The sequence below is a fragment of the Carassius auratus genome, unplaced genomic scaffold, assembly GCF_003368295.1.
Source record: "Carassius auratus strain Wakin unplaced genomic scaffold, ASM336829v1 scaf_tig00217901, whole genome shotgun sequence".
NCBI lineage: Eukaryota > Metazoa > Chordata > Actinopteri > Cypriniformes > Cyprinidae > Carassius > Carassius auratus.
The window spans coordinates 873-20,407 of record NW_020529299.1 but is presented as its reverse complement, the minus strand read 5'-3'; the positions used below and the strand labels follow the sequence as shown (position 1 = coordinate 20,407).

The 19,535-nt window shown below is 37.5% G+C and overlaps 1 protein-coding gene across 1 annotated transcript; it reads left to right on the top strand.

The window, feature by feature from the left end:
* The first annotated feature begins 9,881 nt into the window (after nucleotides 1-9,881).
* On the top strand, nucleotides 9,882-18,381 carry LOC113104031 (uncharacterized). Its single transcript, XM_026266034.1, has 6 exons — nucleotides 9,882-9,957; nucleotides 11,987-12,024; nucleotides 12,182-12,220; nucleotides 13,917-13,966; nucleotides 14,057-14,438; nucleotides 14,838-18,381. The coding sequence occupies exon 6, from the start codon at nucleotides 14,839-14,841 to the stop codon at nucleotides 18,379-18,381; it is 3,543 nt and encodes a 1,180-aa protein (XP_026121819.1). The 5' UTR covers nucleotides 9,882-9,957; nucleotides 11,987-12,024; nucleotides 12,182-12,220; nucleotides 13,917-13,966; nucleotides 14,057-14,438; nucleotide 14,838.
* The last annotated feature ends 1,154 nt before the right edge of the window (nucleotides 18,382-19,535 follow it).

Genomic DNA, 19,535 nt, shown 5'->3' with positions numbered 1-19,535 from the left:
ATTTTATTTTTTCTAACGTTACGGGGGCTTTTGGGGCCCTTAACATGCTTAAAAAGTCTTGAAAATTGGCACACACATTGGAACCTGCGGCCATTAGGGCCGGGCAGAGACTGATACACGGGCTTGGCACAGGGGCTCTACAGCGCCCCCTGGAATATGGAGGGCCATATATCATACATACTTGTACGTAGACGTACGAAACTCGGTACACATATAGAACTCATTAATACAAACAACTTTCGTATTGCATATCATAGGCTCCGCCCAACAGGAAGTTGGCTATTTAGGGTTTATTATTCATATTTGTCGTCAAAGTTGTGGGGGCTTCTGGAGTCCTTAACATACTCAAAAACTCTTGAAAATTTGCACACACCTTTACAACTGGCAGCAGGAAGTGTGTCATTTTCAAAATGCTTTGAATTCAGCATCTTATTTTTACTCGATTTGCTTCAAACTTCATCAGAATAATGTTAAAACACAGCCGATATAAATCTGCTGGGGGGATATTGATATCTAAAAATATTGTTGCCGTGGCAACATGTCAAACTGGAATACTTCTCAGGTGATTTTGAGGCATATAACATGCTTAGAATTTCATCAAACTCAGAACACATATCAGTATTAGTGACAGCTAGACACTGGCAAAAGTTCATACGAGGGCGTGGAAGAGGCACTCTATAGCGCCACCTTTTGTCAAAAGTGAGGGGGTAATTTTAGCTACAGACACCAAACTCAGTACAAAAATTGTTCTTATCAAGACGGACAACTTTCTAATTCACAGTCATCAGCTACAACCAACAGGAAGTCGGCTATTTTGATTTGAATGTGGATTGTTTTTTACATTTAGCTGTGAATTAATGCATACTGCTCAGAGGAGAGTAACACTATACACACCAAACTTGGTCTACATGTTGAAAAAACATTGAGGAACTTAAATTGTGAATGGGTTTTGGATAGCTTGGATGGTTTTGTCGTGGTGATTTTTTAAAATGACAATAAAGATGGAATTATTAATTTTCCTGCATTTTTAAATTCCAAACACTTCAAAACCTTTTTTCATACAGAAAAAAAGTTATTCTGAGTAAATATGCATAGTTTCATGACTTTACAACACTGTATGGATAACAGAAAATTAAAAAACTGTCAGACATCTCATATCACTCTGTCCATCTGTTTGAGTGTGTGTGCTTAGACTTCCATTGTCTGAGAGAAATAGCGCCCCTACAGGTGCAGTTACCGGACTAAAAAAGGGAGGAGACTGTCTTTTGGTTTCGATTTTAAATTGGTTAAAATACAAATAAATACTTGGATTTAATTCACACTGACAAGCTAAACCAACATATATGATTATTATCAGGTCAGGGCTCATTAATAATGGATGTGTGGTCAGTGATACGTGAGAAACACGAGAGATGAATCACCGCTCTGAGCAGGAGCGTGTGGAATGATGAGCTCAGAAAAAAAGAGTTTATTCTTGTTTTATAGCTATTAAAAATAAAGTATTGCAGCGATATCACACAATTCACCAATTAGAGCACACCAAGAGCTAAATTAAGATGTTTTTGAACTGTTTGTGTGAAAATGAAATATTTGCGGCTGCCTATCTGAAATCACTGCCTCCGATCAGCGCGCACAGTGTCACAAGTTCAAAACTAACGAATTTATTCTTGTTTAAGAGCTTTTTAAAATAACTTATTGCCATAAATGCACACAATACATTCATTATAACACAACACGAGCTAAATGCAGGTGTTTGTGACCCGTTTAAGTGTGCAAGACTATTTGAAAGCGCGACTGGCAGAATAACATGTATCTCTCGAGCTGCAGGATTCCGCCTTTCGTCGTAAGAACGAACACATCCCGGACAAGATTATTTCAAAATACATAATAGCTTGGCTAATATAAACGAAAACAGCCACGTGAACATAAACTGTTGAGAATTAAATCTGAAGTGGATCTACTGGATTTTAATATTAAGTGACCGCATATACCAGCTGCTTCTGTCTTCAATTTTAATCTATATAAAAAATTAAACTCATTCATCTTGGCTGCTTTTTTAATGTGTGTACGTATTTATTTATTATTTTGCTCTAACAAGACTTAATCTATATTTAATTAAATCAATTACATTTTATTTTACATTTGATTTGTCCATTTCTGCATCTAAACGCCTAAAAACATAAAACATGCTCTATTATACTATTGTTAGCAATTTCTTTATCGTCCAAGTTATCTGGTGTACACGCTTTTATTTTCATAATAAACTCGTTTGTTAGATTATACACAGTTATAGTGGTCTATAATAAATATTGACAGGTTTTATTCAAAATGTTTAGAATGATCGCCGTAGGCTAATTTTTTTAATTTAAATAAATAAAAAACATTGGAAAAGAATAACTTGTACTTTTTTATACATTTTGTATAGTTTCATAGTTTATGCATTATAGTTATAAAAACAAACAAATTTAGCCACTCACATAGAAATCTTAGGCCTTATCCTTTTCTGAAAGTTTTAGGGATTTTTAAAAATCCTAAAAAACCTTATTTGTGCTGCAAATAATAATTTCACACTAATTTGATACTGACCTCTGACATCCTGTGACATGATATTTATTTGAATTTACATAATCTCATGGATGTAACAGTAAATCTGTTCAGCTCACAGATCAAGACTAAGCTCTAATGCAAGCAGAACTTTCACAAATGCTTTTAGGTCAATAAAATCATTACAAAACACTTAAAAATCATTTAAGGGATTTGATAACACTGTAAAATAATGTCTAATTTGTTAACATTAGCAAATGCATTGATAACACTTAATAATAACTGCACTCATTAGTAAATAGTCAGTTCATGCTTCATAAAGCCTTGTCCCAATATTAATAGTCAGTAGTAAGCAGTTTATAAATACAGCTATAAATAGGTCATTTATTAAAAAGGAGAGTAAAGGGTCAGTTATCTTCCTATGAAAAAAAATAAATAAATAAATAAACAAACAACAACACAGATTGATACAGAACTCAGAAATGTTATTGTGGATTTATGATAAACTCAGCCTGTAAATGAATTCATTCTCCTCCAAGAAGACATAAGTAGTTCACACCAAACTTTTTTAACATGAAGCCATATACTGAAGATGTTAAATTGCGAATGGGTTTAGGATACCTTAAATGGTGTGGCCATAGAGATTTATTAAAGTAACATAAAAAAAATACAATAGTTATTTTACTATATCTTTAAAAATTTTAATTCCAACTCTTCATAATTTTTTTATATACGTAGAAGTCATCATTTGAAGGAAGCACAGTAAGTTTCATAGCTTTATCATTTTCAAGAGCCAGCATAAAATTAAAACTATCATAACATATAAATCAAGCTTGCAATTCTTAGTACCAATAATGGCCACCAGATGCAGCTATAGGATCACTTTTAAATAATTATTGTAGAAACAAGTATGATTTAAATCATTTATAGAAATCTTTCAAAGAAAAATAATATGAATTTTATGTATTTTACTGATAAAATGACCCTCACTTTATTAGAATAACAAGCTGAAGTATTGTGAACTGTATATTAAGAATAATTCTTTATAGGCTTTATGGACAGATACGTTTTGAGTGACTCTTGAAGGATCAGCCCCACATCCTCTTTTACCACTGTTTAAAGAATGTATCTTACAGTACAGGTGCGGATGAATTTTGAATGGCTTGAATGGTTTTGTCGTGGTGATTTTTTGAAATAACAGTAAAAAAGTAACCTGTAAATGTCTTTTATTTTTTTAAGTGCAGCTTCTAAACACTTCAAAAAAATGTACACATAGAAGACAAGTCATTCTGAGGAAATATGCATAGTTTCATGACTATACAACACTATATGGATGATAGAAAATTAAAAAACTATCATACATCTGATGTCACTCTGTCCCTCTGTCACTGTGGGTAATGTGTGTGTGTGTATGTGTGTGTGTGTGTGTGTGTGTGTTAAGTGAATTAGGTGTGAAACTATCAGGGAGCATTTAGTCTCCAGTGCCAACATTTTACAGAACTGCCACTTTCCTGGAGTCTCAGAATTACAATGTGTCAGGTTCTGAGAGATCTAAGATTCCAAAAAATGGTTTAATTAGAATACCATGAAGTATTGTGAAATACTATATATTAAGACTTTATATATAGGCTTTATTAACAGATTAGAGTGACTCGTGAAGGACCAGCACCACCTACTCTTGTCCGATGGTTTGAGGAATATATCTTCCAGAATCCGGGATTAAGATTTAGGAGCTCATTTTTATTCCACCTCCTTTCCTGAAAGTTTGTCTTGCAGAATTGACTAAAAATTAATCTTCATATTAATTCCTAATTATTTTGCAATTATTTTTGTCAGTTCTTCTTGACCTGTTTTTTTTTCTTCTTCTTTTCTGACCTCATGACCCAGTCAGCATTTTTGTACAATGGTCAAGTCTTAACTTATCCATTTCTGTATTGCATTTGTGTTTGATATTTCTCATGGGTATTTCATAATTTTCGACTTTGAGTTAAAACAGTTTGAGTTAAAACTCTTTTTTAGCGCATTTCATCTGTAAAAGAAAACATGCCTAATAATTCTGCACATGAATATAAGGAGTTTTTCTCTTCCAGCTTTCCTGGACTATTGTATAGCACTCATAAATGATTAAATAAAAAATAATGGTAGTTATTAAGATTGATATGGTTTGGAATTGGTAAAATGTGCTTGGGAAAAAATCACAATAAAACAATGTTTTAATGTTTAAGTTTGGAATATTAACTGACATGAATGAATGCTATATAAATATTGTTCATGTTAACATAATGTTTATAAATGAAATCTTATTGTAAAGTGTTACTATACAGTATTGTTCAAAATAATAGCAGTACAATGTGACTAACCAGAATAATCAAGGTTTTTCGTATATTTTTTTATTGTTACGTGGCAAACAAGTTACCAGTAGGTTCAGTAGATTCTCAGAAAACAAATGAGACCCAGTATTCATGATATGCATGCTCTTAAGGCTGTGCAATTGGGCAATTAGTTGAATTAGTTGAAAGGGGTGTGTTCAAAAAAATAGCAGTGTGGCATTCAATCACTGAGGTCATCAATTTTGTGAAGAAACAGGTGTGAATCAGGTGGCCCCTATTTAAGGATGAAGCCAACACTTGTTGAACATGCATTTGAAAGCTGAGGAAAATGGGTCGTTCAAGACATTGTTCAGAAGAACAGCGTACTTTGATTAAAAAGTTGATTAGAGAGGGGAAAACCTATAAAGAGGTGCAAAAAATGATAGGCTGTTCAGCTAAAATGATCTCCAATGCCTTAAAATGGAGAGCAAAACCAGAGAGACGTGGAAGAAAACGGAAGACAACCATCAAAATGGATAGAAGAATAACCAGAATGGCAAAGGCTCAGCCAATGATCACCTCCAGGATGATCAAAGACAGTCTGGAGTTACCTGTAAGTACTGTGACAGTTAGAAGACGTCTGTGTGAAGCTAATCTATTTTCAAGAATCCCCCGCAAAGTCCCTCTGTTAAAAAAAAGGCATGTGCAGAAGAGGTTACAATTTGCCAAAGAACACATCAACTGGCCTAAAGAGAAATGGAGGAACATTTTGTGGACTGATGAGAGTAAAATTGTTCTTTTTGGGTCCAAGGGCCACAGGCAGTTTGTGAGACGACCCCCAAACTCTGAATTCAAGCCACAGTACACAGTGAAGACAGTGAAGCATGGAGGTGCAAGCATCATGATATGGGCATGTTTCTCCTACTATGGTGTTGGGCCTATTTATCGCATACCAGGGATCATGGATCAGTTTGCATATGTTAAAATACTTGAAGAGGTCATGTTGCCCTATGCTGAAGAGGACATGCCCTTGAAATGGTTGTTTCAACAAGACAATGACCCAAAACACACTAGTAAACATGCAAAGTCTTGGTTCCAAACCAACAAAATTAATGTTATGGAGTGGCCAGCCCAATCTCCAGACCTTAATCCAATTGAGAACTTGTGGGGTGATATCAAAAATGCTGTTTCTGAAGCAAAACCAAGAAATGTGAATGAATTGTGGAATATTGTTAAAGAATCATGGAGTGGAATAACAGCTGAGAGGTGCCACAAGTTGGTTGACTCCATGCCACACAGATGTCAAGCAGTTTTAAAAAACTGTGGTCATACAACTAAATATTAGTTTAGTGATTCACAGGATTGCTAAATCCCAGAAAAAAAATGTTTGTACAAAATAGTTTTGAGTTTGTACAGTCAAAGGTAGACACTGCTATTTTTTTGAACACACCCCTTTCAACTAATTGCCCAATTGCACAGCCTTAAGAGCGTGCATATCATGAATGCTGGGTCTTGTTTGTTTTCTGACAATCTACTGAACCTACTGGTAACTTGTTTGCCAAGTAGCAATAAAAAATATACTAAAAACCTTGATTATTCTGGTTAGTCACATTGTACTGCTATTATTTTGAACAATACTGTATATATATATATATATATATATATATATATATATATTATTCTGTGAATGCGATTTTAAAGTCTAGATGATTCGGATTAACCCTTTAACCGCCATTTCCTTTAAAACCTCACTGCCAGAGGGATATTGTGAATGCATGTGCCCGCTGGGCACAGTTTACCTGATGCCACCGGGGTGGCGATGGCATTGGTGGCTTGAGCCCGCCATCGCTGCTTGCAGCTATATTTAGGGCCCGAGCACTGAGGTGCGAGGACCCTCTTGTATCTGCTTTGTTTATTATTATTATTAGGGCCCGAGCACCGAGGTGCGAGGACCCTCTTGTATCTGCTTTGTTTATTATTATTATTATTATTAGTGGTGCTTGCCGGAGGCAAGGCATCACTATTACTATCTCACATACTTATTAGTGGTGCTTGCCGGAGGCAAAGCACTACTACTATTATCTCACATACTTATTAGTGGTGCTTGCCGGAGGCAAGGCATCACTATTACTATCTCACATACTTATTAGTGGTGCTTGCCGGAGGCAAGGCATCACTATTATTATCTCACATACTTATTATTAGTGGTGCTTGCCGGAGGCAAAGCATCACTATTATTATCTCACATACTTATTAGTGGTGCTTGCCGGAGGCAAGGCATCACTATTACTATCTCACATACTTATTATTATTCTTATAGATCCGTACAAATTTCGGCGCGTAACTAGTCCCGCAGTTTTAGTCACAGACCAACGAAACAGGCGTCAAATCGTGCGCCCTAATCGGGAATGGTGTGCTATGACTTTTATAAGCGATCGGGCGTACGATGTTCGCACACCGGGCGAAAAAACGGGCGAAAAATCGCATAGACAATGCATTGCGGCCAACTTTGACGGGTCGTAGCTCCGAGAGAGAATTTCGCAGAAACACGTGAATCTCCACATTTGGAGAGGCTATCAGGCTGTGCGAGAACATACCCCGCAGTGGGGTATAAGTTGTACCCCTGGGGCGCAAGAGCCCCCCAAAATTGCCCCTAATACAAAGTATAGGGAGGACTTTTCCTGCTATGGGACATTACATAGGGATTTTGTATTGAACATAACTCTGGATCACAATGTCATAGAGACAAGGGGGTGGGCTCATTTTAATCAGGCAACCAATCAGTCTCTCAGGATCATTGTGAAGTTATCAAGCCACGCCCTAGCAACCATAGAGAGCGCCATAGCAACAAGCTCCATAGACTTCCATTGAAAAAGATCAAATGAATAACTTTGGATAGAAGTGTCATAGAAACATGAGGGTGGCCTCGTTTGACTTGGGCAGCAAACGGCCAATCATGTATCCCCTTCAAGACAACCTAGCCACGCCCTAGCAACCATTAAGAGCTACCTAGCAACCTAAATCCAAAGATAGATATCTTAACATCTGAAAGACATAAAAGCATGGGGGTTGGTTTATATTAGCAAGCAACCATTGGAGTATCATCATTGGCAGCTGCCAGGCCACTCCCTAGCAACCAAACACAGTACCCTAGCAACCGTTTTGCAAGATCTATATCTCTGCATCAGAACATCGTAGAGGCATGGGGGTTGGTTTATATTGACAAGCAGCCTTTGGAGTATCACCATTGGCAGCTGTCAAGCCACTCCATAGCAACCAAATGGAGTACCCTAGCAACCATTTTGCACGACCTATATCTCTGCATCAGAACATCGTACAGACATGGTGGTTGGATTTTTTGACTCATGCTAGCACACTGGACTTCCAACATGCTATTTATGCTAGCAGTGATTAGCTACATGCTAATAGTGATTAGCTAAGTGCTCAAATGGGCTAAGAACTCTATAATAACTACATAGTGACCATCTGTGACAACTACCAACCACCTAGTAACATCATAGCAACCACCCAGGAGACCATAGCAACTGCCTAGCAACCAGCCAAAACACCCTAGCAACCGCCTAGCAACACCTTAGCACCCACCCCAAGTACCTTAGCAACTGCTTGTAAAGCCGGTTCTTTGATTATCGGTAAATGTTTGCTAAATGTTGCGGCACTTAATATACAGAGCTGTAGTTCGCTAACAAGCTACGCAATATCGCGTTCATATCCGCATGCAATTCATCTGCAATTATGAACGCGATATTGCGTAGCTTGTCAGCGAACTACAGCTCTATATATTAAATGTCGCGCCATTTGAAAGCAGGTGATGGACATTTACTGCTAATCACAAAACCGGCTTTACTGACGAGACACGCATGACAATCAAATGCGATTAATCGTGCAGCCCTAATATCAACCCCCAATAATGCCCTAGTAACTATATAGGAACCACCAGAATACAATCACAACCACCTATCAAACCCATAGTAACCACCTAGCAACCACTGAAATCACCCTAGCAACCACCTAGCAACCACTCAGAACACCGTAGCAACTGTCTAACAATCACAAAGACTTCCCTAGCAACAACATGGTAACCGTTCAGCAACTACCCAGATTACACTAGCAAAAAGCTACCAACCACCCATAAAACCACACTCAATCACTTAGCAGCAGCGATACAACATATTCTACAGCATCACTGAGCAGTGTATGTGGCAGTGGGAGAAGGATGGAAGCTTAACAAGACAAGAGCCTCATTATGTACCAGTGCATGAATTTAATTTGTTTACTGGTTATGATGAGGACATGATGGGATTAATTTATTGGACGAGGTAAATTACATATTAAATATCTATAATGTGGCATGTTATTAGTATGTAAAATCTTAAATAAATCTAAAAAAAAAAAAAAACTAAAAAAGGTGTCTATATATTATATTTTAAGTGTGTATCATTGCATTGCATATGTATATCATTATTTTAAATTAAGGTAATGGTTGTAATTACTCTTATGATCTTAAAAACAAAGACAGAAATATTTTAATTTAACGGCTATAACAGTTTGATAGTATTGATTTTAAAGTGCTCATTATTTAAGAATGCTATTGACTCAGGGTGATCTTAAAAACAAATATTTAAATTTAACTGTGTTTAATTTTTTAATATGTGAAACCTTTAAATTTATTCATATAGCTGATGCTTTTATCTAAAGCAACTTACAATTGCTATATATATGTCAGATCACACGCCTCTGGAGCAACTAGGGGTTAAGTGTCTTGCTCAGTGACACATTGGTGTCTCACAGTGGATTCAAACCCAGGTCTCTCACACCAAAGGCATGTGTCTTGCTGCACCTACACTACCCCCAAATTAAATTATCTTTTTTTTTTTTTTTTTTTTTTTTTTTTTTTTAAAATAAGGCTTGGTGCACACATTCAAAGAAAAAAAATCCAGTCTCCATGGGCTCTCTCTTCTATACGTGGATTGAAGATAAACGCTGCATGACTATTGGCTGCGCAGCTGAAGTTTGCGTGCTGATTGGCTGAGTAATACTGTGATAGAGCGACACAGATGTCAGATGTTCTAGAATTCTCCCTGAGGTGAGTAGCGCTGGTTTACTTTTCTAACGTCTGCCTTTAATAACGAATTTTAAGAAATAAAATATGTTGCCCAAGTGGTGTATACTAAAATAATTCGGAATATTAGCGCAATATTGCATGAACAAGAGTGCCTTTTTAAGGTATTTTAGCAGAGGTTAGTCATTGATGTTAGGCCGCTGGAGATCGCTGGTACCTTTTCCTACATGAATGCTTTTAGGCCAGTATTGGGACAGTTTTTCTTAATATTAACCGTCTATTTAAGAAACACATTTGTTTGAGGTGACTGAAGCATTAAATCCGTGAGGCCTGATTAATGCTGCGTGTTGATCGTGATTAATGCACATACTTTCTTCGCTTCAATAAACGTCTATATTGTGGGTTTTCACTGGAACAGGAGGTAAAAATAGACCGAGCTCTGAAACTGCACACAGACCGCCGTGTCTGACACGCTAGTGATGGCGAATCAGCTCACAATCACATACGGAGTCCGTGTGAGGTACATAACGGGACTTAATCCGTTTATCTCGGTCGCGAGGTGAGGCCGGTTTCCCGAGCGTAAAAGAGCGCTGAACCTTTTTTTTTTTTTTTTTTTGGGCCGCTTGTTTCCTGCATTTTAGGACAGTACTTCATAGTTTTAACCGTCTAATTAAGAAATACATTTGTTTTAGGTGACTGTGACGCATAAAAAATCTGCGAGGCCTGATTAATGCTGCGTATTGGGTGTGTTTAATGCACCCATACCTCCTGTTCCATAAACGTCTATATAGTGTTTTTTTTTTCACTGATCCACGAGGTTATATAGACCGAGCTCTGAAACTACACATATACCGCTGTGTCTGACACGATAGTAATGGCGATTTGGGTCAAATTCACACACGGAGTCCGTGTGAGGTACATAATGGGACTTATCCATTTCCTCTAGGTCGCGGGGAGCGGCCCGGGTTTACGCTTTGATCGTAAATGAGCGCGAAATCTTTTTTTTTTTTCACAGAAAATGTTGAGTTTAGAGGCGGTGTCAGCTACACTTTTTTATGTACTTTTTTCATAATTTATATTATCGGAATATAATTTTAAAGGTAATGTTTAATGGTTTTAAGTCAGCAGGTTGAAGTGAGAACTTTAAGTTTGAATCGTGGACCATTTGTGCTATCCATTCATTAATTATTTATCCATTCATTTATGTAATGAATGCGTCAGGGAGGAGAGACGGTGTTTAAAGCTTATATGATCTATTCATGTGCACCAAATTCAGAGGAAGAGCAAGTTGAAGTTGTGTTTTGTTTTTCACCAATGTGCATTCATTTGATGAGAAACAGTTTAAACGTTTGGTATTGTATTGTAAGATATCATTACAATTTAAAATTATTGTTTTCTTTTCTTTAGATCATATAAGTTATAAATCAGAAATTATGTAATTATTACTAATAAACGTAGATTATTATCAGTGTTGAAAAAAGGTTGTGCTGGCTTATTGTGTAAAATTGTGATAAACTTATGCATTTTTTTTCAGCTTTCTTTGAATACAAAGTTAAAAATGTAAAAATCTCATGTTACATTTTTAAATACTGTCACTTTTGATCAGTTCATGTCTGCTTAATAGTTGATAGATGATAACATGGCACTGACAAATGGAGCGCACTATGATAATTCAGTTTGCATTAACCAAAATAAATTAAATGTAAAAATAATATAATAAAAAGTAAATCTAAGATGTAATAATAATTTGCAGTATTACTGTTTTTACTGAATTTATGATGTTTTTGACATTCACGTTATATCTCTGATCTAATGTGTTTTCTGTGTCCTGATATATTTGTCATATGTCTGTTAATATCTGTGATTGCAAGTATATAAAAATTTTAATCAATGTTTATATTAAGAATAAAATTAGATTTTTTTTTTATGATTTAAGTCATAAGAGGTATATTCAAAGTCGTTGACCTGTGTTTTGTTGTCATTAACTGTCCCTGTTATGAGCTGTCAAGCATTAATTTATACATTTTTTTTTTTTAATTCTTTCTTTCTTTAGATTGATCATTGAGCTTTATCTCCTGAGCAATTCTTAAGGTTTGTTTGCATTTTTTGGTTGTTGTACATTTAAAGGTTCACTATGGAGAAATAAGAAAATGTGAAATATTGTAAATCAGAGACGTTGTAGTTTATGGGGTTAACAGATTTTAAACAAGTTATATCTGACATTTTATTTTTTATTTTCAAATTACAGCATTACAGGCACTACTGACTCTCCACTGTACAATATTCAGTAAGTATTTTTATGTATTTATTTATTTATTATATGGATAAAATATGAACAGGTGACAAAGCAATATTAATGTTATACTACTGAGTCACTGATGCAGTATAGCACTTCAGAACCGGTGACTAGCATGTGGAGTTTTGTGAAATTCACTGGGGAATGTTGTAGACCTCAATGACTTTATTTGCTTGTAATTTTTCACAGTCAATGAGAGACTGATGAAATTATTCATTTGGTGGGGGAACCAATCCTTTTAAGTTGTTATAAGTTATAGATGAACAGTTTTTCCTTCCTTAAAGATAGAACCAGTTTATGGACTGCATTCAAAGTTGCATACTCTCTGAATAGATACACTGTAAAAAAATCTAATGAGCTATTTTATTTTTATAAAAAAAAACTAAGGTAACAATATTACACACAATTATTTTGAGTAGTTTTTCAGGCTTGATTTTATAATGGAATCTACCTGAATAAATCATGTGAAATCTCCTGAATTAATTAATCTATGACACAACAAATTGAATATAATTATGGAAATGTGCTCATTAATTTTTAAGTTTATTCTCAAAAGTCTGTGACTTTAAATGAGGTCTGTTTGTATTCTGTTATTTTATACATTTACAAGACTGAAACTACTTGAGAAATGCTGGGAAGTACTGCACTTGCACTAGCAAAGCTACTGCTCATTAAACAAAAAATAAAGCCTTCGAGGAGTGGTATCCATAACCACAAGCTCTACTCTTCTGCACAATGGTAACGATTGCACTGTGCAATGGAAACGTCATTGTAACAGCATCTCTTACAAATGTCAAACGTAACTGAACATTAAACAAAAAATTTGCTTTCCATTTCCAGCCACATGCAAAGCATGCTGGGAACTAACAATAACATCTAAAACAAAACTGCAAAATTGAGCTTATTCTCTAAAAAATAAACAGGCAGTCTTCTTTCCTTAATTATTTTAGTTTAATCAGTTCCCCAATTCAAGCACCAAACTGAAAAAGTCTCCTTAAAAAAATTAGGAAAACTTATCTCTTGGTTTTATTAGTAAAAAGTCCTCACTATTTTGTATGCAACACTGAATCACAATTTCTTTATTGAAATCCACACATTATTTTTAATTATCTACTTAATTTCGTTAATGAAAATTACAAGACCCATGATTAATTTTTTATAGTATATTTAAGTATACATACTATATAATTATAGTATACTGAAGTAATAATTTTGCTATCAATTAAAAAATTATCTAACATGTGTGGTATACGCAGATGTATTACAGTCATGTGAGCTACAGCATCAAGTTACAATACAGTTCACAATTTCCCTACTGTGGGCTCATGGGATAAATTAAACTAAAGAATCTCAGTAGAAGTGGTAGGTCATTCAAGTACTTTTCATCTACTACTTTTCACTCTACTATATAGTAGAGAAGTATGCAAGTTTGGATAATTCCCTAAACCAAAAATAAAAAAAAGCTTTCTGCCTGTCAATCATTTAGGTTTTGTCATATTGTTTGGCAGTCAGTATATTATATTGACAAAAGATTATATTTAGCTACTTTTGTGTTTTACAACACTGAGGAATCTCTTTGTCCAATCACTTACAGTAGCATTAGGTTTGGAATATAATTTCTATTGAAAATCTTACTGTATTGAAAAAACATTTATGGATGCCTTTGCATATTATGTATGTTTTGCAGACCATTTATTCAGAGCACAGCCTGCATTTTTCTCTGCAGCTGAACCCCTGGTTAGTGTGAAAAATGCCTAAATGATGAAATGTCATTTTATTTTTATTATTATTATCAGTATAGTAGCCTAATATGTTTTTCTTTTCCAGGTTTTGGATTTTCTCCAAGCAGCAGTTCTTCTGAATTGTTCTTCCCACCCATTAACCCCAACCCATCCTTCCCCTTCCCTCCCCTCACCAACCCCCCACCCACTCACCAAAAAAAAAAAAAAATCATTTTCAAAACTACTTTGATTTGTGTTCAAATACTCCTGTTCTTTTAATACTAGGTGTTTAATCTGCTATTGTTTTTTTTTCTTTGGAAATAAATTAAGTATTTTAATATTACATTCATAATTTGTTTTATCTGCTTCTGTTCTTTTATTTGAAAAGGTGTATTAGCTGTATTTGTAAGTCATTCTTTTTCTTGTCAATTAACTTGTTTTTTTCTTGAGAATACTTTGCAGGTTGTATCGCTTCAGCCTTTCGTGAAGTAAGTGACTGAAAATATCTTGTAAAAAATGCTTATTGAATACAGTACTTTTTGATTGTAGCATAAAGACCATTTTAATTCATCTGCTTAATACTAATAATAATAATATTAATAAAAACAATCAGAACAGATGATCTTGACGTTAAACTTGGATTATTAAATTAATTTAGCTAAAAAAGGTTGAGTATTATGATCATAAAATTGCCAAAGGCTGTAATCTAACTAAATTAACTTATTCTAATGTGAAGTATGTTTGAAAATTAAGCACTTCTTTGTTTGCATACATACAGCATGTTAACCAAGTTATTTTTAATTAATGTCCTAGTCAGATATGTCAGGGATTATTTTATATCATGTCATTGGTCTGTATCCTCATATTTTTCTTTTGTTCTTTTGAAGGATGCCTCGGAAAGGTAGGAGATCCCGGGCTCAAAAAGTTCGTTGGACAAAGTTAGACCTGACAGAAAAGACAAGCATCAGTAGAGGTGTTGCTCAGGTTTCTGATGGACAGCAGTATGAAGATGGAGACAACACATCTAGAGTTATATCCGTGCAGGCGTCTCACTGCCAGAGTGATGCAAGGTATGATGTTTTCTCACGAAACACTCAGTGCACATGTGTAGCGCTGACATTCCTTGCGTACCACAGTGAGGGAACTTCGTTCGAACAGCCTGATCTTGACAGGGTGCTAGAGCAAGGGGATGCTTTGTATGTTGGCATTAAAATGCAGCTTATGGCTGAAGGAAGATTCCGACAGGATCTTCTAAGCATGGCTGAAGTACCTGTGAGCATCTCGACTTTTAACCACAACTACACCGTCCAAAAGTCAGAAGTGGTGATGGGGTATCTAAGAGACAGAGGAACTCAGGAAATGGACGCGTGGTGGATTCCTCTTGATGAAAGACTTCAGTGTCTCTCAACAGATGTCAGCCATGCACTGCTTATTGTTTCTCCAGAGTGCTTTGCTGTCTTCAGAGACAGATCTGGAAGATATGGATATTTTGATTCCCATTCCAGAACTGCCGAAGGTTTTCCACATCCTACCGGTGATGGAACGGCAGTTATGCTTACTTTCACCAACCTGCATGACATGATCAACAGATTACTTGAACTTTTTTGGAATCGTGGTCCTCAAGCTTGCTATGAATTCATGGCCGTTTCATTTGAAATGGAGCAACAGTCTGAGGAACCATGCTCATCAGCGGCATGTGTCTCACCATCTCAAGTAACCTCACCTCTGCCAAAAATACAAACTGCTGACATCAGAATCCCTGAAAATGTAGTTCAGATAGATGACAAAAACCAAAGTGTCATAAAGGTTTTAAAAACAAACAAGCAGCGAAGAAGAAAGCAAATACGTAAAATGGCAAAACAGTGTGCAGGAACAGAGGACAAAACTTCACATTTTGAAATTCGAGAACGTAAAAGAAGAGTCTATGAGAAAGAGAAGTATGCCACCAGTTTGCAGTTTCGAATTAAGAAAAGGAAGTTTAATCAAGATCCTTTTGTCAGAAACAAAAAGAGGGAGTACCTTGTCAGAAGGTACCACACTGATGCTGTTTTCCAGAAGAAAATGAAGGAATACATGGCCAGGAGGTACCACACTGATGCTCCTCTCCACAAGAAAAAGAAGGAATACATCATCAGGAGGTACCATACTGATGATGTTTTCCAGAGGAAGATGAAGAACTACATGGTCAGAAGGTACAAGATGGATGATCTTTTCCAAAAGAAAATGAAGGACTACATGGCCAGAAGATACGCAGGTGATTCAAAGTTTAGGTCACATCACATTCTACGTTGTACTTTCCAGAAGAAACAGAAGTGTCTTACTGATCCTGGATTCCACATTCTTCACAAATTGAGATGTGCATTAAGGATCAAGAGAAAATACAAGCCATACATTCGTTTCAGCCAGAATACACCCATTTCTGATGCGACAAACCAGCCTGTATCCAACAGCTTGATTCAGAAGGCCATATCTGCATTTCGGTGTCAAAGTCTGCACGGTCCAACTTACATCTGCACAGTCTGTCACAGGACCCTTTTTCCAAATCAGGTCAAGATGTGTAATAGAACACGATACATCAAAAATGTTCATATTACAGCCTTTTGCTTAACCGGGAAATATGTTCATGCTTGTGACAGTGCCTGCTCAGTTCCTTGTGCAGTTCCAGATGAGCGAAGACAGGAGTGGATCTGCCACACCTGTGACAGCCATCTGAAGAGAGGATCCATGCCTTCTATTGCAGCGGCAAACAGACTTGAATTGCCACCCATCCCTGCAGAACTGCTTGAGCTGAATGTTCTTGAACGACAGCTTATCGCCAAAATTGTTCCTTTTGCAAAAATAGTTGCATTGCCAAAAGGACAGCAACGATCGGTTTATGGTGCTGTTGTGTGTGTGCCCTCTGAGGTGGAGAAAACAGTTAACTGTCTCCCAAGGCCTAACAGTGAGTCCCAGCTCCTACAGGTGAAGCTGAAAAGACACATCAAGTTCAGAGGATACCAACACTTCCATACAGTGAATATGCACAATGTGCTAGCAGCATTAACAAAACTGAAAGCGATGCATTCAGAATATAGGGACATCTTTATAAGTGATGCTGCCACATTTGAATTTCTCCCTAATGATGAGCTGCATGACACAGAGGAGAAACAGGAAGTTGTTGTCTCTGAACAGGATGAGCAGCATGTCAGCACAGAAGAAAAGGATGAGCTCAGGCCTGGCCTCACTCTGGACACATGCATGCAACCACTCGACATTGGACAGGACTTGCTGTCGTACGGTGAGGGAATCTTCAGCATTGCGCCTGCTCAAGGGAAAAAGCCAGTCGGATTTTTCAAGGTTCCCAAATTGGAAGCCATGGCCTTCCCCGTACAGTTTCCCACTGGACAGAACACAATTGATGAGGCACGACAAGTTGCATTATCACCAAGCATGTATTTCAATGCTAGACTGTTCTGCGTTGATACTCGTTTTGCCAAAGACCAGAGTTATCTCTTCTTTGCGCAGTTTGTCACTGAAACGCACATGGCTAGAAACAGCATGTCTATCCAGTTGCGAAAGGGCAAACCCGTTACAAAAGATGGACGTAGAATCTCCAACAAGCTTCTTCAGGATGATCTTGAGGTCGAAAGACTGGTCCACAGCCGTGACGCAACAAGGTTTATGCAACCCCTGAGAGGCACTCCATCTTATTGGGAGAAAACGTTGAGAGATCTACAGGCCATGATCAGGCAGTTAGGGAATCCTACTTTTTTTTGCACATTCAGTGCAGCCGAAATGCGATGGCCAGAAGTGATAACGGCAATCAAGGCTCAGCAAGGTGAAGAGGTCGTCTTTTCAGAGCTTGACTGGACGACGAAATGTGAAATCCTCCGAAGTAACCCCGTCACCGTCATGCGGATGTTTGAAAAACGAGTGGATGCATTAATGAATCATCTGCTTTTGTCACCTGCTCAACCCATCGGCGAAGTCGAGGATTACTTTTATCGCGTGGAGTTTCAAGCCAGAGGAAGCCCACACATTCATCTGCTGGCCTGGGTAAAAGGGGCACCTGAATTTGAAAATCAGTCCGACCAAGTAGTGTGTGACTTTATTGACCGTTACATAACCTGCCAGTTGCCGGACCCTACCACCGATCCCGAGCTTCATCAAATTGTCACCGAAGTTCAGCTTCACAGCAAGAAGCACTCCAAATCTTGCAAGAAAGGAAATGTGTTGTGTAGATATGGGTTCCCTAAACTTCCCATGTCAAGCACCACCATCACCCGTCCACGACCACAACGTCCTGAGGAAGATGAAAACGAAGAACAACACCACCAAGAGAGAAAGAAGAGAAGACAAGACGCTCCACAACGTCCTGAGGAAGATGAAATGAAGACCAACACCAACAAGAGAGAAAGAAGAGGAGACAGGACGCTGCTCGAAAAGCAATGAAAGAAGCCAGGACTAAACTCAAGCCAGTGTGGGACTGCTGAACGATCCCCAGGCCTCCTTTGACAAACTTGTCAGACTTGCTGACCAAATGTAATCTGTCCATGGCATGATTACGTAAATACGCTGAGGCACTGTCACTTCAAACGTGATTTTGCTGAAGCGTGATCCAAAGGAGGCTTGGGTGAATGGATACAACCCAGATTTGCTGAGGGCATGGAACGCCAACATGGACATACAGTTCGTTCTTGACTCTTTCAGCTGCATCATGTACATGTTGTCCTTACATTTCCAAGCCAGAACACCGAAATGAATGATTACCTGAAGACCGTGATCAAGGGTGTTCGGGAAACCAACGTAAACGAAGAGGACGAAATGAAGCAGATAATGCAGGCCTACTTCCAAACACCGGCAAGTGAGTGCTCAGGAGTCTGTGGCACGGACATGCGCTTACCATTGAAGAAGTGTTCACGAAATGTTGTGTTTATACCGACGGATGATGATTGCCCTGAGGATGAGTTTGCCCCGTAGTGTCCTACACAGGCAAAGATCCTGATTCAGAGGATGTCTGGGATGTCAGGTATTATAGAGAAATACAGAGGCAAGGCCTCGAACACTGGAGTTTGAAAAGATGTGCCTTTGCAGACTTTGTGTCTAATTACCGTGTTGTGTATGGTCGGCAAACTAAAGGAAGAATGTCCTCCACTCCTCAACGATATGGGATTCATTCAGAAGAGAACTGTTGGTAAGGCTGCAATTGTCAGGTATGCTCGCTTTTCGGAGGAGAAAGCAACCGGAGAAGTTTTGCGGAACAATGGGTAAAACTTTACGTTGCCACATCGTGTCACGAACAGCTGAAACCTCAAGCGGTTTCCAACGTATCAGGAGTTTTACAAAAGGGACTTGTAGAACTCCCGTCACACCCCAATTTCCGATTCCCTGTCCGTGGCTTAGTTAAAAGCACAACAGAAGAAGTTTGAAAAGCACGGCAAAAAAGTGACGAAGCATATGAACAGCTGCAGCGGGAAAGACCATCTGAGAATGCTTGGTGTGCTTTGCCCCTGAAATCGACGTTGATCGGATGGAGTGTATTGCAGAACAACAAGAGTCCATCCAGAAGAAAATGAACAGGATGATGTTCCAGAATACCAGATTCG